Raw genomic sequence first — 26,611 nt, 5'->3', positions numbered from 1 at the left:
TGCATTGGAAACGAACTGAGATCATTCTGTCATTTTTGATATTGCAACCATTTTGAGTACTGCATTTTGTACTCTTGTTGACTGTGGGGGCTGCTCCTTTCCTTCTAAGGGGTTCTTGTCCACAGCTGTAGATATAATGGTCATGTGAAGTAAATTCACTCATTTCCATCCACTTTAGTTCACTGATTTCTGAAATGTCAATATTCACTCTTCCCATCTCCTGCTTGACCACTTCGAACTTACCTTGATTCATGGACCTCACATTCCAGGTTTGTAAGTCACATCCACAACTGGGCGTTGTTTTTGCTTTGGCTCCATCTCTTCATTCTTTCTGGAGTTATTTCTCTACTCTTCTCCAGGAGCATATTGGGCACCTACTGACCTGGGGAGTTCATCTTTCAGTGTCCTATCTTATTGCTTTTTCATGCTGTTCATGGGGTTCTCAAGGCAAGAATACTGAAGTGGTTTGCCATTCCCTTCTCCAGTGGACCACGTTTTGTCAGGACTCTCCACCATGACCCGTCTGTCTTGAGTGGCCCTACACGGCATGTCTCATAATTTCATTGAATTAGACAAGGCTGTGGTCTATATAATCAGTTTGGTTAGTTTTCTGTAATTGTGGTTTTCATTCTGTCTGACCTCTGATGGATAAGGATAAGAGGCTTATGGAAACTTCCTGATGGGAGAGACTGACTGAGGGGGAAACTGGGTCTGTTTCAAACAGCTCTACTTGAGTAGGTAGTTAATAGCCTGAGTAAGTCTTACCCATCTAAAACCTAGTGTCTAGAATTCTTTGGATAAAGGTCAGAGCCTGATTTTTTTTTTTTTTTTTTTTTTTCAGAATTTAGCTCAACTTATATCCTCTTCTGTTCAGGTTAAGTTACATCTTTTAAATCTGGCAGTTGGTTGGAGGATGTGTCACGAAATTCCCTGAGCCTCTGAAAATTATTCTAAAGAAGAACCACATAGGATATTTTTTTCTTTGTGTCAGAAAATCTAAGAACTCATAGTGTTTTAGGTCCTGCATGAAAAGTGTGAACAAGCAGATCCTTTCTCACAGAGCTTACTAAAAGTAAATAGTAGCTGACATTTGTTGAGTGCTTATTTTTTATGAATGATTCTGAGCTGTTTACATGTAGTAACTCATTTAATCATCATGGCTACCCTCTAAGGTAGGGAGTAGTATTATTTTTACAGATGAATCAATGGAAGTACAGAAAGTAGGTAGTGGATCTGGTGCCAGAGATACAAAACCTCACTGTACAAGTGCTTCTTCACTGGAGATGAGGAGTAAGTAACACTGTTACTTTTTCATTCTTATTGGACTTTCCCCATAGCTGCTTTCAGCATTAATAAATGCATTTGCAAAGTAAGCTTGAGAATTCTTTAGTCATTATTCTTTGTAAAAATAGTGAATTTTTGATATATCTGCCTTTTTAATAATGAAAATTATAACTATTAAGATAAAAAGATTTACCTAAGATTCTGTGGCAGAAATACAGTAGCATAAAGTTACCCCTAGGTAAATATAAAGTACTTCACTGGGACCAAAAATAGGGTGCTTTGCCAGGTACTGAAGATCTTCCACATGGATTGTTGTACACTGTGTTTCCTGGTGACACCGTGGTTCTGGGTAGAGAGGTGAGGTGAGATGTTTGGTGGTTCCCAGCCTGGTTGTGATACCAAAACACATATCAAGAGTCAACATTGAATGCTCTATGCTGTGTACACAGGAGCTCCAGGGTTTCACACCCTTGATTTGGAGTTGCATTTTGATGCGGTGATGATGGCAGCCATGTCTAAAATCAGTCAAGGCCTAGCACCTTTTAAGGTGGTGGGTGGTCTTTGGTTCCTAGCCTGGGGTTTTCTGTAAGAAGGCTATGCATAATTCCAAATCTGGCTCACTCTCACAGGAGGCCTTTCTGTATCACCTGTAAGTAGGTAGGTCTCAGGGCTTAATTTTTTAGCTTGCTTTATACTCTTTGGAAGTTCAAATTGAAATAATCTTCGCAACATTGTATTTGATAGTTTTTACTCATTTCTAAAGTAAGAATTAAGAACTAGACACAGCATGTTCGTTAAGCATTTTATGCCCAGTCTGAGTCAGGAGCTGGAAGGCTAGGGAATTGGAGAAATGGAACACAGGGAAAGGGATAGAGTAGATAAGATGGGAAACAGGAGTGGAAGATGTTCAGACCAGAAGAAAGACACAACTGATACCTGTTAGACCCTAATTCTCAGAAGCTGAACCTCTAGAATTTAATTTTTAGTTTTAATTAAATAACTGCCTCTCAGGTTTTGTTTTGATATAACCCAGGCATTTTCCTATCCTCACCCAAACCTTGCATCGAGTCTTCTTTTCATCCCATCCAATTCTCTGGCCCAGATTCTTTACCAGGCTCTTTGATGTGAGTCTTGAATTGTTCCCTGGACCTCTTGCCACGTATTCTTGGTTATTGAAGTTCATCCATGCATTCATAGGTTTATGCCATCTGTGCTGGGCATTCCTACTTCCCTCAGTTGGACTGTCTGGGGAGAGTTATGTTTTCGTTTGATAGACTCCCGGAGACTTTGCCTTTCATGCCTTTCAGTGCTTTGTTCACCTCATGGAATAGTTTAAAACAGTCTTTAAAACAGTCTCCTGGTGTCTTGTAGACTTTTTTTTTCTTTTTAAAATAAACTCACTTGGGAATAATTCTGGTTTATAGAAAAGTTGCAAAAATGGTACAGAGAGTTGCTAAATATCCTTCACTCAGCTTCCATACATGTTAACATCCTATGAATTAGTCCAAGTATTAAAACTAAAAAAATTAACTTTGGTACCTCAGATATGCAGATAATACCACTCTAATGGCAGAAAGCAAAAAGTAGCTAAAGAGCCTCTTGATGAGGGTTAAAGCGAAGAGTGAGAAAGCTGGCCTTAAAACAACATTCAAAAAACCAAGATCATGGCATCCAGTCCCATCACTTCATGGCAAACTGATGGGGAAAAAGTAGAAACAGTGGCAGATTTTATTTTCTTGGGCTCCAAAATCACTGTGGATGGTCACTGCAGCCATGAAGTTAAAAGATGCTTGTTCCTTGGAAGAAAAGCTATGACAGACCTGGACAGTGTATTAAAAATCAGAGACATCACTTTGCTGACAAAGGTCTGTATAGTCAAAGCTATGGTTTTTTCAGTAGTCATGTATGGATTTGAGAGTTGGACCATGAAGAAGGCTGAGCACTGAAGAAATGATGCTTTTTTATTGTGGTGCTGGAGAAGAAACTTGAGAGCCCCTTGGACTTGAAGGAGATCAAACCAGTCAATCCTAAAGGAAATCAACCTTAAATATTCATTGGAAGGCCTGATGCAGAAGCTCAAATACTTTGGCCACCTGACGTGAAGAGCCAACTCATTGGAAAAGACCCTGATGCTGGGAAAGACTGAGAGCAGAAGAGGGCAGCAGAAGAGGAGATGGTGAGGTGGCATCACCGACTCAGTGGACACGAGTTTGAGCAAACGCTGGGAGATAGTGAAGGACGGGGAAACCTGGTGTGCTATAGTTCATGGGGTCACAAAGAGTCAGACATGACTTCGTGATTGAACAGCAACAAATGTACCATTAACCGCATTGTGTATTTCATTCAGATTCCTTCCATTTTCCACCTGTATCCATTTTGGAGCCCCTGTTGCCTTTAGGCGTCTTGTCTCCCTTAGTGACCTCTGGTTTCTGCTTGTCTCTTTGTGACCTCAACACTTTTGGAAAATTGATCAGGCATTTTGTAGGCTGGCCTCCAGTTTGAGCTGTCTGATGTTTTCTTGTGATTTGGGGAGAATGCTCCAGGGATGCAGTGCCCTCCTTCGGTACCGTGGTATTTACGGGGCATCTGCTCAGTGTCATGTCTGTTGTCCTCTTTGCTGGTTTGGTTCTTTGGAGGCTGTCATAAAGTGCAGCATATATCCCAAGGGAGGGGTCGGGGTTAAACGGCACCTGTTGGGAAGGGGTTTTACATTACTATTTGAATTCTGGGAGGAAGATTTGTCTCCCCTCCCCCTTTATTTCATTATTCGTATCAATATTGACTCATGTGTTCAATGTGCACTTTGGTTATACCCAGCACTACGATATTTATTTTGTAGCACAGATTGTTTCAGCTTTGGTCATTGGGCATCTTTCAGGTGGGCTTTTGTGTGCCGCTGATATACCCCATCTTTTGTTTTGTGAACACTACCTTCCTTCCTGGCACCGCAAGGTAGATATTCCAGGCTCACCTTGGACCTCTCTGCCCTGGCGTTACCCACTTTTTTCCCAGAGGCTCTGGGCCCTTTTAGTGGAGAATGGTATTTAGAAACCTGACTGGAGTAAAGATGTTCTTTCTCCTGGAGTGCTGCTGCTGCTTGGCTCTCTGCTGACAGATAGGAGATGTATGTGTGTGTTTATAGACCAGCCCATGTGCATATGCTTACCTCTGATGATTTCTGTGACTGTCTGTGTTGTCATCTGTGGATCTCTCCATGGCTAGCCTAACACCACAGGAGCATGCTAACCTCCTCCCTTTGCGTATTTGTAACCCTATTCTCTGACAGGGAGACACCCAGATCATCTCCTGTCCATTTACCCCAAGCTTACACATGTGAAAATGATTGCAGAGTTGTTCACCGGCACCCCTGTGACAGACAGTTTATAGTACAGTTCAGTACATTTGTCAGTTTGCATCTGTACTAGCATGCCTGACTGCGGGCTAACTTTTTTTACATTGTGCATATTAAAGTTGATTCTCCGTATGAGGTGTACAATGATGTGTGCTTGTACAAATGCAGTCATGTTGCATTCATCAACCAGACTCTCATTTAGGTGTTTTGTGAGGTTTTTATTTCCCTAATTGAGAAACTGCTGGACCATACTTCCATTGTTCATTTACTGAAAAGGATTTAATGTTTAATGTTCTGTACTCAGTCATGTCCGACCCTTTGCAACCCCATGGACTATAGCCTGCCAGGCTCCTCTGTCCATGGGATTATACCGTCTAGAATACTGGAGTGGGTTGCTATTTCCTACTCCAGGGGATCTTCCTGACCTGAGGATCTAACCTGCGTCTCCTGCGTTGGCAGGCAGATTCTCTACCACTGAGCCACTAGGGAAGTTTGCGTTTCTGTTACCCTGTGGCTCTTAATGCCATGTAGCCTCTCCTCAGATAAAGGCATAGTAGATGTTAACTAGTAGGGAAGAATACTAGAATTTTAGAAGGTGAAAGAACCTTGAAGATTCGTGAATTTTATTTTCCTCACCAGATAGGTTGGGCATCAAGCCAGAACTGGAACCTGGGCTTTTTGGTTTTTCTCCCCATCACTCACCATACTTGAAATAGGAAAGATGAACAGGATGAAAGATGAGCAAAGGGCACAAATTGCTTGATCTTGCTTTATTATTGTTATTATTTATTGAAGTACAGTTGATTGGCTTCCCTGATAGTTCAGTTGGTAAAGAATCCACCTGCAATGCAGGAGATCCTGGTTCAATTCCTGGGTTGGGAAGATCCCCTGGAGGAGGGATAGGCTACCCACTCCAGTATTCTTGGGTTTCCCTTGTGGCTCAGCTGGTAAAGAACCCGCCTTCAATGTGGGAGACCTGGGTTCGATCCCTGGGTTGGGAAGACCCCCTGGAGAAGGGAAAGGCTACCCACTCCAGTATTCTGGCCCGGAGAATTCCATGGACTGTATGGTCCATGGGGTCGCAAAGAGTCGGACACGACTGAGCGACTTTCACTTCATTTACAATGTTGTGTTAGTTTCTGGTGTATGGCAGAGTGACTCAGTTATATGCCTTGCTTTAGATTTGAAGTCTGTGCTTACTTAAGGGTGGGATTCCTTTATCTTTTGTTTTAGGAGATTAATTGGTCTTCCCTGGTGGCTCAGATGGTAAAGAATCCTCCAGCAATGCAGGAGACCTGGGTTTGATCCCTGGGTCAGGAAGATCCCCTTGAGAAGGGAATGGCTAGAGAATTTTATGGATAGAGGAGCCTGGCAGGCTACAGTCTGTGGGGTTGCAAAGAGTCAGACATGACTGAGCAGGTTCTTTTATCTTTTGTCTTAGGAGATTAATTCTAGCAGACAACTATTTGTTTCATGTTAGATGTGCTTTGGGAGAGGATTAAGATATTTAATCAAATGAACTTATAAAACAGAAACAGATTCACAGACTTGGAGAACAAATTTATGGTTGCAGGGGAAAGGAGGAGGATGGGGTAAAAGATACTTAAGGGGTTCATCTTGGGATGAACCTGTACACACTGCTGTATTTAAAATGGATAACCAACGAGGTCCTACTGTATAGCACATGGAATTCTGATTGATGTTATCTGGCAGCCTGGACGGGAGGGGAGTTTGGGGGAGAATGGATACATGTATATGTATGACTGAATCCCTTAGCTGTTCACCTGAAACTATCACAATGTTGTTAATTGGCTGTACCCCAATACAAAATAAAAAGTAAAAAAGAAGAAAGATAGTGTTAATCATTTGCAAATTAGTCTTGTAGTGAATTATTAATAGTTCATTTACCTCACTTTTTAATGCCATTCTGAAATCAAGTGTTCTGAATGAACAGGAAATTGTGTTTGGGGAAGGGTCTGTGGAAGGAAATGACTGTGAAAAGTGCTGTATGCCACTCTCTCCACATAGATGAAACCACTCTATAAGGCTCTGTTGGATGTTGGTTTCTACTGATTAGAGTTTATCCTATTAACCTTTATAGATACTTTAAAGACTGGGGGCCTCTGAACTGGGACCCCCAGAGTTTTTCATTTCTTAAGTAGTTTTCACTGTATGCCAGGCACCAAACTAGACCCTTGATACTCAGATGAGCAAGTTGTATGCCTTGTCTGGTGAGAGATGCATATGAAGGAGGAATATTTGACCCCAGGGCAGTGGCATAGTGATGGCCTTTTACTTTGAAAAAAAGTTTTTTTCTTTAAAAAAAGCATAATTGCATCACCCTGAACAACCATGTCAGTTTTTGCTTATTCCTTTGTGGTTGTGTGTACCAAATATTGTGTTCTGAAATGGTTTTGTTTAATATTTTGTTTCAAGCTTTTCTCAAGTTTCTTCACAATATTGTGTAGTTTCTGTATATGCCCAGCTCTTTAATATTATTTTTTCCGTAGAAGGCTACCTTCATCATTTTTATGCTTCCAGGATTTTTTTATCTGATAGGTTGGTTTCTTAGGCTGTATTTCCTGGAGTAAGATTACTCCAAGGTCAAAGAGTATGAGTGCTTTACAGCTCTGGAAATGTATTGCCTGTTGTTTTCCATTGCCAGTAGCCTTCCTTGAAAACCTGCCATAGACCTGTCCCACCTGCTGTGACTCCATCACCGGCTGCTTACCCCTGGGTCACTAGGATGGGGCTGCAGATACCACACTCACGTCTGAGCCAGTACGCTTGCTCTTCCCCTGCTTTTTGAACACCCTTCTGAGTGACCGCACAGGGCTGGCTCCTTTCCCCTTGCAGGGTTATTGTGAGGGTAATGAGGTAATATGCTGTGAGGCATGTAGACACAGGGTGCTCAGGGAGGGTGTCTCTGGACTGCTCTCGTCCTTGAGCTGGGCAGAGCTAGGTTCTGAACTGCTCTTAGCCTCAGTTTCCCAGAAGAATAGGTTACTAAACTCTTGCAAAATATACATTATACTCATTATATATTATACATTATACTCATTATACATTATTATACATTATACATGTATTATATACATTATTATGCATTATGACTCAACTCATACCTTTAATTCTGCCCCATCTGGTGGCTCAGTGGTAAAGAATCTGCCTGCCAAAGGAGGAGACGCAGGTTTGATCCCTGGGTCGGGAAGATTCCCTGGAGAAGGGAATGGCTACCCACTCCAGTATTCTTGCCTGGGAAATCCCATAGACAGAGGAACCTGGGAGGCTATCCTCCATGGGGTCAAAAAGAGTCAGACATGATTTAGCAACTATGTAACAACAATCTCCTTTACAGGATATCTAATTCTATGAAGCAAGCAGCCATGCTGCCTTTTCTAGATCTCCTGTGAGGGGAGTGGAGCAAGGGAATGGTAACTTACAGTCTCTTTTCATTTCAGAAACCTCTTAGGAGATTATGCAGACTTAATGTTAAAGATGTCTGGAAAACAGGAATCACTGGTGATTTTTAAATGCCTTAAGACGTTGCTGTAAATATAAAATTCTACCTAATAAAGTGATTTGATGTAGAGAGCATGGACTTGAAGATTATCATTTCTAGATGCAGCTGGCCTAATTTTAGAATTTTTTTAATTATAGTTTTCTGTACTCTCACATCCATACATGACTACTGGAAAAAACCACAGCTTTGACTAGACAGACCTTTGTCGACAAAGAAATGTGAGAATTGGACCATAAGGAAAGCTGAGCACGGAAGAATTGATTCTTTTGAACTGTGGTGTTGGAGGAGACTCTTGAGAGTCCCTTGGACTGCAAGGAGATCAAACAAGTCAGTCCTAAAGGAAATCAGTCCTGAATATTCATTGGAAGGACTGATGCTGAAGCTGAAGCTACGGTACTTTGGCCACCTGATGGGAAAAACTGACTCATTGGAAAAGACCCTGATGCTGGGAAAGATTGAAGGCAGGAGGAGAAGGGGACAGAGGATGAGATGGTTGGATGGCATCACTGACTCAATGGATACGAGTTTGAGCAAGTTCTGGCAGTTGATGATGGACCGGGAAGCCCGGCGTGCTGCAGTCAATGGAGAAGCGAAGAGTCAGACATGACTGAACTGAACTGAACTGAACACATGTTCATTCTTATTATCCCGTATGCTCAGTGCTTCAGGATCAGTATTAACTAGTAACAGACAGGTGGTGGATAATACTTGGCTTTCATTTTTGCTTAGAAAATCCTTCTGATTATTTCACCTATTTGCTATGGTCTTTGAAGAAATTATTTTGGTTTCACTGAGAGTGGCTGACTTCTTCCTTTATCTCCTTCCTTCTCATGTCATTTTCCTGCCCTGTCTTCCCCTTCTCCCCCCGCCCCTTCCTTCAAAATACTGTCACAGGGGCCACCTGGTGTTGTGTATTTTTAAATAGGGTGATCTTTGAATTTGATAAGAATTGAAAATTTATCTGCAGTATGGTTGGGATCATAAGTTAGTGACCGGAGATATTTCTCACTGAAATTCTTATTTGGGCAATGTGCCTCATGCTTTATTATGGCAGTTTTGACTGTTTGGCTCTCTCGCATATCTTCCATATCTGGCAGTTGCAGATTCTGTACAAATATGTCTGCATGTTGAGCACATGCTGCAGTGGTGCTGGCCTCTGATGAAGTGCTCTTCTTACTTGCACAGGTTGCACAGAGCATCGAGGACCATCATCAAGAAGTGATCGGTTTCTGCAGAGAAAACGGCTTCCATGGCTTGGTTGCATACGACTCTGATTATGCACTGTGCAACATCCCCTACTACTTCAGTGCCCACGCCCTAAAACTGAGCCGGAATGGGAAGAGTCTCACCACGAGCCAATACCTGATGCATGAGGTTGCCAAGCAGCTGGACCTGAACCCAAACCGCTTCCCTATCTTTGCCGCTCTCTTAGGTAAGTGGCAGTGTTAAAGCTCTCTCATTTTGTGAAAAAGTTCTGTGTATCAGGAACATAATATTTTGGATTGTGTCTTAAATTTTAAAAAACCAGGGAATGGGTTCCTCTTCAGTAACATTCTTTACTCATTATTTTTTGCTGATAATGTGCTTCTTTTGTTCTTAAGTGTTTGTTTATGTATTGTTTTGTCTAGGCCAATACACTAATTTTGGGGGAAAAGTGTTCTTAAATTTGGGGGTAAATAACATTTAAAAATCACAAATGCTAGTACATTCTCACTGTGAAGAACATTTAAACCTTTGACACAAATTACAGAAGAGAATTTGCTGTGAAGTTAGCACGATTCTCACTACTTTAAAAGGAAAACAACAGAAATAAACTATCCTACCTTTGTTTCCAAAGCCTGCATCTTAAGTAAATGTATAGATATCTTTAAAAACTCTCTTGGAGGAATTCTTTATGCTGAATATCTTAAAAGGATGAAATCTTGTTTTCCGTTCAGTTCAGTCGCTCAGTCGTGCCTGACTCTTTGCAACCCCATGAACTGCAGCACACCAGGCCTCCCTGTCCATTACCAACTCCCGGAGTCTACCCAAACCCGTGTCCACAGAGCTGGTGATGCTATCCAGCCATCTCATCCTCTGTTGTCCCCTTCTCCTCCTGCTCCCAATCTTTCCCAGCATTAGGGTCTTTTCCAATGAGTCAGGTCTTCGCATAGGGTGGCCAAAGTATTAGAGTTTCAGCTTCAACATCAGTCCTTCCAGTGAACACCTAGGACTGATCTCCTTTAGGATGGACTGGTTGGATCTCCTTGCAGTCCAAGGTACTCTGAAGAGTCTTCTCCAACACCACTATTCAAAAGCATCAATTCTTTGGTGCTCAACTTTGTTTATAGTCCAACTCTCACATAAATTTTTCTCTTTTAAGTAACTTGGTAATAGGTAATCCATTTATTTATCACTTTATGTCTGTAGTTTATAGTTATTTCTATCTTTTCTGTCAGTTTCCCTTTCTTGTGCTTGGAATGTGCATGTCTCTTAGCTACTTGAGTATCTGGCTCTAGTTTGCTGAGTCTGTAACAATTGTGTCCACAGTATAAGTAAATGTGTTCTGAGCAAGACCCTTACTGTGCAGGCTCCTCTGTCCACGGGATTTTCCTACTGGAAAATCCCGTGGACAGAGGAGCCTGGTCAGCTACAGTCCATGGGGTTGCAAAGAGTCGGACACAACTGAGTGACTTCTCTCTCTCTCTCTCATGTGAGTAAAACCCAAGAACTTCAGTGATGAGATTGAGAGCTGTTTGGTATACTCAGGCCCTCTTTGAGAGATGTGTGCTTTTAAGAAAAAGTGAGATCTTATTATACTCTCTCAGTTTTTATTCTGCAGTGCTTAGCAACAGGTTCTGGTTGTGCTTATGAGGGGGTCTTTTAGACCCCCTATTGTGGGCTCTTTTAGAAATTTCTAATTAGCAGATTTTTCAATAAACATTCCAAAAGAGTTTTATACAACTAGAAATTATAGTGAGGGAGCCATAATTTTCCATATGTTATTTGGTGATAACATTTCAAATTGTGTAACTACAAATTAATAAAAAAAAATTCTGATTTTACAAGTTGCCTTTATTTGGATCCAATCTCAAATACATGTTTTTAAGTTAGTACTTGGCTATTTTCTGTCCATTTTCTTAGTGAACTCCTGTGAGTTGGGATTCAGAGGATTAAAACCTAATTTCTAAATGCATATAGTACTTTTATATTTTCAGATATTAAAATATAAAAGGATATTTCCTCAAATGTTAAAAAGTGATGAAGTGGATGGACACATGAAGTTTCATATTTACTTAAATGTTACACCCATTGACTTGGGAATGTTAATTGACTTTAAATGAATGGGAATATTGTATACTTGTAGAATATAGGTACCTTAGCTACCCTGGGAAGGATATTTGTTTATCATATTTAAGAAACATTGAATAAATTTCTTGGGAGATAATACCAACTAATAGTTTATGAAATATTAAAAGAAATGAAAAAAAATAACATTGTGAATAATTTAGTAATGAATTAATTTAAGACTTGAAATTTCTTCAAAAAATTAGGCAAATTATAAACTCTTAATTGGGTGAACATTTTTAGAGCATTTTCGCTTAGATTTTTGTGAAAATTTGAGTGTCCTCAAATGAGAAATATTATTTTCCTTTTTTTAAAATAGAAAGTATAATTTTTCCTTTTTGTAATAGAAAGCATAGCAATATAAGATGTTTTGTTTTAGAAAAGTTGAGTGAAAATGAGTGAATACTCATTTAAGTATTTGGCCCAAGTTTTAACAGACTATATTTGATGTTGGAATTGGCTTAATATTTTTTCAGATAGTAGCTTCAAAAACAAATCTCAGATACGTTATACTTCACAGTAAAGTTCTGCAGTATCTATGAGCAGAGGAAAGTAATACAGAACTCAATAACTGGACAGTTTGGATCTAGCTCTGCGCTTGTGAATATCATGACAGTTTGGTACACCTGTGTCATGTGTCTGTTTAGAGTATTATGATTAGCAATGCTGAGATGCACTCGCCTTGTTTTACCTTCTGTTAGCAGCTCAGTAATGCATCTGCTTAGTGTGGAGGTGACTAAATCATAATATACAAATCAAAGAATTATTTAGGAAATCATTGCTTTTAAATTGTATCAAAACAACTAACAAATATGTTAGTGTATCAGGCATCCAAGCATTATAATGAAGGGAGAATGTTCACCCCAAAAATGTAGTTTCTCATCTGAATACAGTTCTTACTTGTGACACGGCCTTGGTGATAGTGCAAAGAGCTGATTGACACTTCTTGGTGGTAGTGTAGTCTGTGCTTTGTACATCTATTTTTTTGGGTGGTGCTAGAAATTTAAGGAGGATGGTGTTGATCCATGTCACAAACTGCAAGCGTTGTCACTTAACCTTAGGTTTTATAACTGTGTAGATTCTGCATCTGGTGTCGAACCTACTTCACAGAATGTAGTTTGAGCCGTAGTCTCTCATAACACATGAAAGCTTGTATCAGATTGGTATTTGGCATCTGTCATTATCAGACTGGCCTTAATACTGTGCTGGGGAGTTACTTAGGTTTTTATACAGTTTATTCAGTTTGAATGCTGTTAAACCTATAATGGAAATGTACTTGAAGCAGCTTCAAGAAGTTGGCCTGCTGTATGTTTTGTGTTAAAAGATGAAGAAATATTCTCAATGTCTGTGTGGACGTCTTATGTGGTGTATTAAACGAGGTGGTCCTAAGGAGTCATATTGCAAAGTCTTAAAACTAACAGAGGTAATCTACAGATATAACATGCAGTGATACTAAGTTTCCCCCATGTCAGTAATGGCTTCTGTGGTATCCCTGTTTGTATTCCAGGAAATCACATTCTACCTGATGAAGATCTGGCTTCCTTTCATTGGAGTTTACTTGGTCCAGAACATCCACTAGCTTCACTTAAGGTACAAATTCATTTTATTTCCAATATTTGTTGCTTTTCCTTTTCCTTTCATAATCTAAGTAATGTTTCTTTATTGTAGAAGGAAATATACCTCAAAATTAGCAATATCATGCTTCCCCCTAACTTCAGAATCTGTGCTGCCTTAAAAAAAAAATAAAAACCTACCTTATATTGTTCCCAGCACCCATATTTTAGGTAAATATATATAAATGTTGTTTAAAATTCCCTCATGAATTCTTCATGTCATGGACCTAGATAGGTGTAAATTTTTTAGCTAAAGTTTTTATGTATTAATTTTACTTTCTTACAAATATTATTTTTTCAATAGATAATATCATCTTCTGTTATGGATCAATATCTTAGCAGAGTTTGAATTTCATAATTTTCTTACTGATTTTCTAATATTGTAAAAATCTATAGTTTTAATGCTTTTTGAGTGATCAAGGAGACCCAAGTTCATTAGAAAAAATGGTCTATTTGTACTGTTTCATTAATATTTATTTTCTTATTTTTCTCCCCTTCCTGTTTGAAAGTAATGAACATCCAAGAAGATGTCCTTAACTTTGGTTTTCTAAAGTGGGAAGGTTTACAGTTTGATGTGCGCGTAGTAGTGGAATGGCAGTGGTCACTAGGGAACTTGTAGTTGTGAGTGGCTTCCTGTGATTTCCCGATCTCCCTTTGCCGGGTAAATTGCTGTGGTGTTCTCTGCTGTCAGTGTTCTGGCCAGAGCTGCCACTCACTAGGTCGGGAGTTGGGGATTCTGAACCTAGACTGGCCTGCAGCCCGGGCCTCAGTTCCTCGTGGTAACGGGGAGGTTACATGGGGTGGTTTCTGAACGCACGTTTTCCTATTGTCAGAATTGTCCTCCAAATAGGATTTTTCAGTGTTTAGCTTACAGCAAGCTTTTTTGATACTTGGAAGCTCAGGTGGCATTCCTCTCCTGCCTCTTTCATCTTGTTCCTTGGTGCCTAGAACCCTTTTTTTTTTCCATTTCTTATTGATGGGCCCTGATGTTTTCCTTTTTATCCTAACAGTTCTTGGTATGGGGCTTTTCAGCTTCTGTTGGAAGATCAGTTTTTCTCCTTTTGTTTGAGATTACTTGTTTTCTTTTGCCTTTTTTTTCCCCCTGAAGAAAACAGCTCTCTATTTGCTATTGGCCAGAGAGTTCTTCATGTGTGTTTTCATTTACAAAGTACTACAATTTGTAAACTTGATTCCAAGCTCCTGGTGATACCATTAATGACTTGCGGAATGGGAAAAGTACAGTCTGAAATCAGGTAGACTCAGAAGTATTATGCTCATTAGCTTATTAAACAGTATGCTTTTATAAGTTGAGACAAAATGAAAGCTCGTTTTTTACAGGGTTTGTATTGTTTTGAGTAGCAGGGGTGAGTGAGAGGCTCACAGGATCCCCAAACTGTATCAGTTCAGTTCAGTTCAGTCGCTCAGTCGTGTCCGACTCTCTGCGACCCCATGAATCGCAGCACGCCAGGCCTCCCTGTCCATCATAAACTCCCAGAGTTTATTCAAACTCATGCCCGTCAAGTCGGTGATGTCATCCAGCCATCTCATCCTCTGTCATCCCCTTCTCCTCCTGCCCCCAACCCCTCCCAGCATCAGGGTCTTTTCCAACGAGTCAACTCTTCACATGAGGTGGCCAAAGTACTGGAGTTTCAGCTTTAGCATCAGTCCTTCCAATGAATACCCAGGACTGATATCTTTTAGGATGGACTGGTTGGATCTCCTTGCAGTCCAAGGGACTCTCAAGAGTCTTCTCCAACACCATAGTTCAAAAAGCATCAATTTTTCGGTGCTCAGCTTTCTTCACAGTCCAACTCTCACATCCATACATGACCACTGGAAAAACCATAGCCTTGACCAGATGGACCTTTGTTGGCAAGGTAATGTCTCTGCTTTTTAATATGCTATCTAGCTTGGCCAGACTGTATACATATGTTTAAATTGAGCTCGCTTTATTTTGTGTGTCAGAGGTTAGAAGTGAGGAACTGTTTGAAGAATTATTGGAAAACCAACTCAATCCACTGATAGGTCACAAGCATCATTATCATGTATTTTTCCTAATAGTTTATTAATAAAAATAAAAATATGTAAAAAGTTGAAATAGAAAATATCTATTCGTATATCCATCACCTTGGTTCACCTGTTGTTAACAGTTTGCTGTAAAGTATATATGTATCTGTGTGTTTTTTAACTCAACTATTGGGAAGTAAGTTGCAGACATCATAACACTTTACCTGTGAAAACTTTGGTTTATATCTGCTGCTGCTACTGCTCCATCGTATCTAACTATTTGTGACCCTGTGGACTGTAGCCTGCCAGGCGCCTCTGTCCATGAAATTTTCCAGACAAGAATACTGGACTGAGTTGCCATTTCTTATTCCAGGGGATCTTCCCGACCCGAGGATTGAGCTAGCATCTTCTGAATTGTCAGGCAGGTTCTTTAGCCCTGAGCCACCTGTGAATCCCTTGGTTTATATCAACACCACCACCTAAAAATAAAGATAATTTCTTAATTATATTACTATTATCACATCAACTAAATTAATGTCATTTAATATAAGTCCACATTAACATTTTTCTGTTTTCTCTCAAAGTTGTTTGTAGGATTGTATGTGTGTGTGTGTGTTTTAAAATTATTTGTATATTTTTGGTTGCGTTGGGTCTTCATTGCTGTGCACAGGCTTTCTCTAGTTGTGGCGCACAGGCTTCTCACTACAGTAGCTTCTCTTGTTGTGGGACACAGGGTCTAGGCGCATAGGCTTCAGTAGTTGAGGCTCGTGGGCTTTGTTGCCTTTGGGCACGTGGAATCTTCCTGGACCAGGGATCAAACCCATGTCCCCTGCATTGGCAGCAGATTCCTATCCACTTGTGGATTTTTTAAAAAATCAAATTTTTTGCATTATCAACATGCATATTTTAAATATTAGCTAGGTATTTTTATGGCATAATAGCGAAGCAGTCCAGCATAATTTATCAATGACTTGATAAGTTGTAGGATTTTTTAAAGTCACATTATGAAAAGTAAAACATCTGGTTTTGAGTTAAAAAATTGCAAAACTTTTATGTTTTGATCTTTATACATAGTTTCTGTGTGTAGTATCATTTTAACAAAGACTGGGATTTTTTTGTCTTTTTAATTGGAGTATTGCTTTATAATGTTGTGTCAGCTTCTGCCACACAAAAACATGAAGCAGGCATAAGCATACATATGTCCTCTCCCTCTCAAACCTCCCACTCACCCCCCTACCCCGTCCCATCCCATCCCATCCCATCCCTCTCGGTTGTTACGGAGCACAATGCTGAGCCCCCTGTATAACGCAGCAACTTCCCACTATCTGTTTTACATATGGTAATGTATTTGTTTCAGTGCTACTCTCAATTCCTCTTGCCCTTTCCTCCCCCCACTGTGTCCACCTGTGTGTTCTCTATGTCTGTGTGTCTATTTTTGCCTTGCAGATAGGTTCATCAGTACCGTTTTTCTAGATTTCATATATATGCATTAATATATGATATTTGTTTTTCTCTTTCTGACCTCACTCTGTGTAACTAGACTGTGGGATATTCAATATGGTTTTTTTTTTCTCATGAACCTTACTACTGTTTACAATTGTCTGTACCCATCTGCTTTTTCAGTTGCTTCTTTTTCCCAGTAATAAAACTAACTACATCTTTTGAAAATTTGGTTAGTTGTTGATTATAAAACTTTATTATGATTTTTATTCCTTTTCAGCAGAGTATGTTGTATACAGTTTTTAAGGATACTTGATTTTGCTTCCCCAATTTCAAGCATTCCTTTTCTCCTACCTTATTTTGCCAAAGTATTTCACTGAGTTCGTATCTACTAGTTTATTGTTCACAGAGGGTTGGTGTTATATGAACTTATTATCTAATAAATTCAAATCCCCCCTTAACATGTAATATCATAATCGTATCCCTGTCATCATTTCGACATCACCATTCACAGTGCTGGCCGGGCCAGTAGGAGAGAGTGGCTGGGGCTCTGGATTCAGAAGCACAAGCAGAACCTGGAGTGGCTGGTGATGAACAGCTGAGGCAGTTGGATCATGAAGTGATGGCCATAAACATGTGCCAAATGAGTGCCTTTTTTATATGTGCTTTTTGAATTTTTAAAAATGGTTTTATGATTTTGCGTCCTTGAAAGTTATGGAACTTCTTATTTGGGTTTGGCATTGAATTTTTAAACTGGAAGTGTTTTCTTAAGTAGAATCATAAGTTGCAGGTCTTTGTATTCATTTTAATGCTTTTTTGTGTTCCTAAACTTCATATTCAGTTTCATGTATTTTGAATTTTATCCCTGTCAGTCATTCATGAGCCCCAAGAATTTCCTGCCTCAGAATCCCTTTGTCTTTTCCGCTTTGCAAGTTTTATGCTCACCTTTCCTCTCCTTAGACTTCCTACAAGTGTTGTTCTCCTGTATGGCTTTTCAGGTTTTACTTTGATCTCTCTATATCACTTCCCCAGTTGTGGCAAGCGGGCAGAGGAGGCCTTCCCCTGGACACAACTGCCCACGCCACCATCACCACCCCACTGCCCCAGCCCAGCTCTGCCCATCAGCCACAGGCCAGGCAGGTGCTAGTTCCTCTTGAACTCCTCCCTGTGTGTGTCCAGTTAAAATGTCTCCTCGAAAACATCCTTGCTTGCTTCTGGCTCTTCTCAAAATCTAAATCCTAGTTCTTGTACATGTCTCTTTCTGATTTAAATAGTCTTTAGTGTTTATACCTCTACCTTTGGATTCACTTTTTAGTCACCTTTCTTTACCAGCAATATCTTTTCCCTGAGGCAGCTGTATACCAGAACACTCTAGCAGGTCACCTCAGGAATGTTTTGATTTAAAGTTACCTAGAATTTTACTAAAAGTTACCTCTGTATGTTTTATATCTTAGTGTCTGCCACCAAAAGTCACCGAGTAATCCTTTTTACAAGTGTCTTTAGGGACGGGACGTGGCAGTTGACCCTGGGGAGGAGGGAGTCTGGTTCTGGGAACGTAGCCTGTCAGGGCCCCAGGAATGCGGAGGCGGACAGAAGAGTCGTCTGCGTCTCATCGTGCAGGCCACAGAGCCCCAGCGTCCTGAGTCATGGCAGACGGCACGGCTCGCAGTGGGCCCTCAGAATGAAGGACTTGATCTCCTCTCTCTTGGCTTCCCAGAGGGGCTCCTTGGGTAGCACCTGCACCTGCTGACCAGTGTCCAGCCCACCAGTGATTTTCATCTCCACTCCCCCTGGCCCCTCTCTGGGTTTCACACCACGGAGCCAGCTTCAGAGAGAAGAGCAGCATGATTTCGGGCCTTTTGAAGTTTTACGGTATATCTAACATACTGTGCAACTTTACTAGAGTGAGATTGGTGATCAGACTTTCTGGAATCTTTTTTGAAAGAAAGTTGAATGCAGCTTGTGCATGAATAGAAAGATGGGCTTCATTTATTTTAAAGAGTTCTGCCTTTTAAGGATTGCAAGAGGTGGCAGCATGGGCACTGTAGAACATCCTAAAGAAGGAATTCCTGCTTGTATGTTAGTGTTAATTGAAGTTAACTCATACCTTTTTCCCCCCTCAAAAAGTCGTTGTATCATAAGAGCTAAAAAGTACTTCCTAAAACCCAAGGACTTTGGGGGCTCTAGAGAAAATATTGTTAGGGACCTAGAAGCTTGAAAAACTCAACCATTATGCAGTGTGGAAATGGGAGCTATTTATAATTTCACTCTTGAAAGAGAACCACTTTTACCACTTTTAACAGATTGATATTTGTACTCCACAATTGTTTTAAAATGTACACCCTACTAATATTATTATTACAATGTCATGCATTCAGTGAGCTGCACATTGTTAACAGTCCATGGTATTTCAGTGCACAGATTCATGGTGCTGGGATGTAAGCTTTTAGGTCGTGGAAACTTAGGTAAGTTTTATTCTTTGCTCATTTAAAATTTATATAAGGAATCCTTAGATGGAAAATATGAGACTGAACTCAAAAGATCTTTGCTTATTTGTATCTTATCTGAACTTCTTTCCCTGTTCCCAGTTGCTTTTAGAGTAAAGATGGAAAGCTTGGTGTTCGAGGGAATCTTCTGGGATCACTGGGACTCAATAGCTTTTCTGTCTTTGGACAGAAGTCACTTTGCTGGGAAAGAGGGACAGAGTCATGGGAGAAGTCTGTGTTTCCTAGTTGTTGCAGGGTTACTTTTAGCTTAGCTTCTTTCTGTAGGGACTGTGCCTGCCTGCAGAACTCTTCCTGAGTGAGCCAAAATGCATAACCTGGAAGAGAGATTCATGGTTCAAAAGCTGTCTGAAAGATACAGTGTTTGTAGTGACTGACTTCTCAGGCCTGCAGTGGTGAGTGGTAGGGTAAGTTAAACAAAAGGAAGCTTACTGGAGTACTTTTGGTTTCTCTGTTTCTTCTCATGACCTGGAATATTCTAGTCTTATGTTTATTTAAGTGACATATCCTCAGTTTTTAAAATGTGTGCAGACACTTTCAAGTGTGTTTTCTCCCCTCTGGGTCCAAAACCTCAGCATTGTTCCTAAATAGGTCGTCTCCATCTCTCTAACAGAATAGATCACTTCTGAAAATGTGGCTTGCGTGGCAGCTTCCTCACCCTATATCTTGGGTGCATGCACCTATACCCCTCACCTTGCCAGTGGTCTCTGCCCTGGGCACTTCTAGGCAACTCAACCAGAGGTGTCACTTTTCTTGATACTATCCCAATCTGGGGCCAGGAAGATGTGACAAAACTGGGATTTGCTGGCAATTTACTTCCAAACTGCCATTCCTGATTAGAATGTTTTTAAAATTTTCTTTTTATAACAGTTTTATTGAGATGCAATCACATGTCATAAAATTTACTCCTTTAAAATACAATTCAGGGCTTCCGAGGTGGCTTAGTGGTAAAGAATCCACCTGCCAATGCAGGAGATGCAAGAGACGTGGGTTCAATCCCTGGGGTGGGAAGATCCCCTGGAGAAACTAATAGCAATTCACTCCAGTATTCTTGCCTGAAAAATTCCATCAAGAGAGGACCCTAGTGGGCTACAGTCCATGCGGTTGCAAAAAGTCAGGCACAACTGAGTGAGCATGTACGCAAAATGTGTAATTCAGCGGTTTTTAGCTTTCACAAAGTTTATGCATCTATCATCACTGTCTGATTTTAAAGTACTTTCATTCTCCCCAAAAGAAACCCAGTACCTCACCTGCTAGCAGTCACTTCCTACTTCTCTCCGTCCTCCACCCCTTGACAACCACTAGTCTGCTTTTTTCTCTATGGATTTGCCTCTTCTGGACATTTCATATAAGTGGAATTATATGACCTCTTGTGTCTGGCTTCTTTCATTTAACATTTTTCCCCCCAAGGTTCAGTCACATTGTCGCATGTATCAGTACTTCATTTTTTTAATGGCCAAATAACAATCTGTTGTGTGGATATACCTACCACATTCAATCTGTTTATCAGTCAATGGACATTCAGATTGTTAGCCACAGTTTGACTATTGTAATGCTGCTGTGAATATTCAGGTACAAGTGTTTGTATAGACATGTTTTCATTTCTCTCGGGTGTATACCTTGGACCGGAATTGGTGATCATCTAGTAACTCTGTGCTTAACTTTTTGCGGTACCGTTTTCCACAGCAGCTATGCTGTTCACACTTACCAGCGATGTGTGCGGGTTCTGACTTTTCCATGTCCTCACCAACACTTGTCTGTTTTATTTCTAATTGTCACAGTGGATGTGTCATAGTGGATGTGATATGGTTTTGATTTGCATTTCTCTGATGACTAATGATGTTGAACACCCTTCCTTTGCTCACTGACTATTTGTATACCTTCTTTGGATAAATATTCATATCTTTTGTCCATTGAAAAAATTTTTTTATTGGGTATATGAGTTTTTTTTTAAAATATATTCTGGAATATAAGTCCTTATCAGATACATAATTTGCAAACACTTTCTCGCTTTTTGTGGGTTGTCTTTTCACTTTCATGGCGGTGTCCTTTGATAACTCTTTAGAGACTCCGGCACGGTCATGTACTAGAGTTTACCCACAGATAACTTGGCTGCATATTCTTTCTTTGTCTCCAGTGGTGTCTACTATACTGCAGCCTTCTACGCCGAGTCATACACTGGGTCTTCTCCCAGAAGAGTTCTGATTCCTATCTTACACTTAATATCCTTTTGTCTCTGTTTCTTCTATCTTTAGTATTCTCACAAGCTGACATTTCGTTCTTTCACCCACCCTGGGGCTGTCTGCCCATTTACTCACTGTTTCTTTCTTCCCTAGCTGGCCTGGACCTTTTGATGGGTCATCTTGAACCAGGTGTATCAGCATCACCCTTCTGTTGCTCCTTCTTCCATCTCACCCATCCAGCAGACTTCTCCACCCTAGATAGGTACTATCTAGAGAAGATCTTGAGAACCACACAGCTGATGGGTTCCACTGCAAATTTATGATCTAAGTTAAAGAAGGATCTAAATAAATGAGGAAATGTATGTGTTTATGGTTCAAAAGACTATTGTTATATAGATTTACTACATCCTCATCAAAATCCACCCTATAGAAGGGAACAGCTACCCACTCCAGTATTCTGGCTTGGAGAATTCAGTGGGCTCTATAGTCCATGGGGTTGCAAAGAGTCAGACACGACTGAATGACTTTCATTTCACTTTCACATCAAAATCCAAGCAAGCTTTGTTTTAAAGTGGAAATTGAAAAGCTGGTTTTAAAATTCATGTGGAACTGCAAAGCACCTAGAATAGCAACAAAGATGTTGAAAAGAAAGAACAAATTTTAAGGACTTAGTGTTACCTAATTTCAATATGACTTTAAAGCTGTAATAACCAACTCAGTGTAGTACTGACATCAGGGTGTTGAATAGATCAATGGAATAGAGCGAGTTCAGAAATAAACCTGTATATACATGGACTTCACAAGAAGTCCATAAGTAACTAAATGGGGAAGGGTTAGTCTTTATAATAGCTGGATAGTCATATGCAAAAATGAAAAATATAAAATTTATTCTAGGAGAAAGTAGAAGATCTTTATGACCTGGAGTTAGAGATTTCTTAGTTAAAAGAATGAAAAGCAAGCAACAACAGTGAGAGAAGCTATTTGCACAATATAATTCTTACCAGAGGACTTGTATTCAGAATATATAAAGAACAACACAATAAGAAGATACACAACCCAACAACAAAGAAAAAGACAGGCAAAATTTTAACAGACACTTTACAGAATATTCAATAAGCACACAAGGAGATGCTCCATGCCGATAGGTAATGCAGATTAAAACCACCATGAGCTGCGCTACTAACCACTAGAATGGGCGAAATTAAGGAGACAGATGATGAGAAGTGTCAGTGCATGTCAGCACCTGCAGCTCTGAGATGTGGCTGTTGGGAAGCAGAATCCAGAATGGTCACTTTGAAAACAACCCAGAATGGTCACTTTGAAAACAATCTGGCAAAGTTTCTTACAAAGTTAAACATACACCTGCCATATAACCCAGCAATTCCACTACTAGACATTTACTCATGAAGAATGAAATCCTCTGTTCACACAAATGATTCAGTCTGAGTCCCCGGGCAACTTTATCTATTGTAGTCTCAAAGACACTAGGCAGTAGTCAGCTAGTGAATGGATGAATAAATTGTGGCACAGTCTTACAACGAAATGCTGATAGCAGAGAAACGGACCAACTAGTTTCTTATATTATGTATGAATCTTAAAGCATTATCTTAAGTGAAGAGTCAAAAACAAAGGAAATAATTGGTTTTATGTAAAATCCTAGAAAAGGCAAAAGTATAATGATAGAAAGCAGGTTAGTGGTTGCCTAGGGCTATGATGGGAAGGGGAACAGGAAACTGTTTGAGGTGATGGAAAAATTGTATTTCATAATTGTGGTAGTGGCTTCTCTAATTGGAGAAGGAAATGGCAACCCATTGCAGTAGTCTTGCCGGGATAGTCCCGGACACAGGGGGGCCTGGCAGGCTACAGTCCATGGGGTCACAAAGAGCCAAACATGACTGAGTGACTGAGCATGCGTCACACTAATGTATGCATTTGTCGGAGCTCAGAGAATTATCTGCCTCAAATTGGTGAATTTTACTGTAAGTAAAATATCTCAGTAATACTGATATTTAAAATTACCGTCTCCAACTTCAATCAAGCTATCAATATTAACAGTTAATCTTTTTATTCTCCTTAATATTTATCTTAAACATTGATCATGTTTACAGAGAGGTCCTTTGTCTAAGGATGATGAGAGTCCTTAGCTTTTTGTTGCCCTGTTTGCCTTCTTCTTCATCCAGGCTCACGTTACTTCCCTTTTCCAGCCTGAGACTAGACTCTACTGACGTTGTTGAGTCCGTGTCACTGAATGCATCCGGGGAGCCCTTCCTTGCCTCATCCGGTCACCTCCTTGCTCCTATGTAGACACTGCCTCTTTCGATCCTTGATCCACAGTTTGTAAATGTGGTCTAGTCTCCCATGTTCTCCTAACTCTTTTTTCATCCTCGAATCTTCCAAGGGCAATCTTCCACAGTTTCCCCAACAGCTTAACCCACCCTCACTGCCCGCTGTGCCCCTCCCCACGTATTTCTAGCAGACACAGGTGGGTCTTTGTCCAAGGCTGTGGATTTGACAAATGATTTGTCAAATGATTTTCAACCTGTTTGGAGCATTTGACAGTGTCAGTTCTCCTGTTCTCTTCACCCCTCTGGGAAATTCCTGCCTTGATTCCAAGACCCCAACTTCATTCTGTATTCCTTATTTCTGCATCCTTTCCTTGACTCTCCTGTGAGCTGGCTTCCCTTGATTGCATGTGCATTCCCTAGGGTCCATCTGTACCTTGCTGTGATCCTCACTCTTTCTGGCATGTCTCATTTGCCTTTAAGGTTATAAGTACCATCTCTGTATTGATGATTCTCCAGTGTGCTTCTTCCAGTGAGACCCCTTCCTTGAACTGCAGGGTGTATCCTACCATCCACTAAGTCATTTCCACTTGGGCATTCCACCTGTGCGCCAAATTTGATGTCTCTAAAAATGTCATCACCCTGCCTAAATGGTTTTGTCTTCCTGTGTTATGTTTCTCAGCTAGTGATACCACTGTCCCTGTCGTCATCTGGTTAGAAATTGGGAGTTATATTTGATTCTTCCTCTCGCTGGGTTTAACTCATCTGACCTTTCACAACTTGCTCATCCTAGCCTTCTCTACCACCTGTGGTGTTGTTGCTTGAGTTTGAGCAGGAGCTGCTAATGTTCCCTCCTTTGTTCTTTTGCCTTCATGCCCATCCTCTACATGTCTGACACCAGGCCTGATCTCATACCTCCCCTGTTGACAGTCTTTCTGTAGCTCCTTTCATCAACAACAGGAGTTTGGATTTCATAGATCTCTTGGGGGGAAAAAAAGTTGGGAGGGCTACTGTTGTGTTGCCAACTTCTAATTTTTCTAAATAAGAATGTTAGAAGAATAAGGAGCTCGCTATCGACCATCATTTTACAGAAAAGGACATTTAATGTTAAAAGAGGCATAATTTAGAAGACGACTAGGCCATGTGTGGTGGTCAAGTGTGCAGTCTGCGGGTCGGGTAGAGGCCCAGCTACTCACCTTGTTGGCTCCTATGGGTGCCTTAATGAGCTTCTGTCAAATGGGAAGTACATTTAAGAGTGCACCTCACAGCATTGTTTTGTGGATTAAATGAAGCGATGCCTGCCGAGAGCAGTGTGGCATACAGTCTAGAGGAAATCAGTCACAGGACCTTGCAGCCCCAGCTGGATGCAGACATTTCTGCAGGAGGGAGCCCAAGCCTGCCCTCCTTTCCATCAGAACCTCTGGGGACCCTTGCTCACAACATGTGATGGAACTTTTCTTTGTTTACAGTTAACGCTTTAAATTCAAATCTGTTGAAGTCTTCGGTATGTCTGCATAACTGTTTCCATGTGCAGAGGTCTCATTTAGCATTGTGTGTGATTAATTGCGTTTTAACATCCTTTTCAAGCTTGATGGCGCTAATGGTAAAGAACCTGCCTGCCAATGCAGGACACGAAAGAGATGTGGGTTCGATCCTTTGGTCAGGAAGATTCTGTAGAGGAGAGCATGTCATCCACTCCAGTGTTTTTGCCTGGAGAAGCCCATGGACAGAGAAGCCTGGTGGGCTCTGGTCCGTAGGATTGCAAAGAGTTGGACATGACTGAAGCGACCTAGCATGCACGCATGTACAAGATATTGATTCATGTCATAACTTTTCAAGAATCTCAAGGCATAGCCACTGGTAGTTACCTATGATTATAGTGTTTAAATGTTTTCCTTACTGTTGACTCTTCTAGAAACTACTAGGCTTCAGGGTGTGTTCAGTGATGCAATGGTTAGAAGGCTTATTACAACAAACTGCCTTAGCCCCCTCACATAACTCTTTTCATTGGTCTGGAGGTGCCAAGGCTACACTCAATTGGATCTCAGGGCTATGCTTTGAGAATCACAGAGGATGCAGAAACCTTTTTACCTCCTCAGCTGGGCCATGATTTTCCTCCAGGCTGTCCTCTGAGGTCTCTTTTGGAGTTTGGTCAGCATTTTTTTCTCCAACAAGAGTGTGAGCTTCTTGAAGTCGAGTACTGGGGAGCTGCTCCATATTCTTGTTTCTAGAATCATGCCTTACTCACAAGTGAACGTTGATCAAATCAGGTTTCTAGTTTTCTTCCTGAAAATTGCCAAAATTTGGCAGAATTGCCAGAATCATCTCCATGTTGCTGTTTTCCAAATGGCAGTGAAGTGGGTCAGGTTCTTCTGCTTCAGCAATGATATTATGTGCAAGTTGTGTTCATACTGAGTTTCGTTTAAAAAGCAGTTAAGAGATGGTTTGGGAGCAGTAGCGCCTACAGTCTCAGAGGAAGATGTGGCTGCTCACCCTGAGCTAGATTTGGAAGGCTGGATTGGGAATGAAGCTGGGGGAACGAGGAGGGGGTGAGGTGTGAGGGAAGAGTCTGGGCCATGGAAATTATAAAGGATATAGTTGACAGTGGTGTTAAATTAGCCACTCAGAAGGATTCAGGGGCCCTCTAATGACAGGATCTGTTTACTTCAAAGATTTTATGGCCTTAGTGTTGTAGAAGGTAGGAGTAGAGAAGACAGGGAGATCCATAGGAGCAAAAGCGACAGACTGACCTTTTCATTTGAGGTGGGATGGGGCAGTGTGTGGCTGCCCAGTCTGTTGTGCATCCCCTGGGAGAGGCTGCCTGCACCACCCCGTTAGCTCTCAACTCCTGGAGAAAAGCCCTTTTCACATTGTGGACATTTTCATTTCTAATAAACTCTTGTTCTCACCATGTTGTCATTTGTTCTCTATATAAACTCTTTCTGCAATGGCTGGCTTTTCCAGTACTCTGTGCAGCATAATGAGGTCACCATAGCCTTTCAGACTGCCGAGGGGTGTTCTGAGGCCAATTAGCCTCGAACTGTAGTCAGAGGCAGAAGGTTGAGGCCCAGAGAAGGGGTGTCCAGGGGCCTCAAG

General features: G+C 40.8%; 1 protein-coding gene across 3 annotated transcripts in view; it reads left to right on the top strand.

Annotated features, from left to right (window-relative positions):
• The window catches only part of FAM120A (family with sequence similarity 120 member A), a 115,536-nt gene that overhangs the window by 14,801 nt on the left and 74,124 nt on the right, over positions 1–26,611 (top strand). For all 3 annotated transcript variants that reach the window (XM_070459435.1, XM_020905481.2, XM_020905484.2), the window contains exons 2-3: positions 9,345–9,591; positions 12,994–13,076. In XM_070459435.1, coding sequence (XP_070315536.1) covers positions 9,345–9,591; positions 12,994–13,076 — 330 coding nt within the window. The remainder of the gene's footprint in view (positions 1–9,344; positions 9,592–12,993; positions 13,077–26,611) is intronic.

This window comes from Odocoileus virginianus, chromosome 31, assembly GCF_023699985.2.
Source record: "Odocoileus virginianus isolate 20LAN1187 ecotype Illinois chromosome 31, Ovbor_1.2, whole genome shotgun sequence".
NCBI lineage: Eukaryota > Metazoa > Chordata > Mammalia > Artiodactyla > Cervidae > Odocoileus > Odocoileus virginianus.
This window is presented reverse-complemented; position numbering and strand designations above follow the sequence as displayed.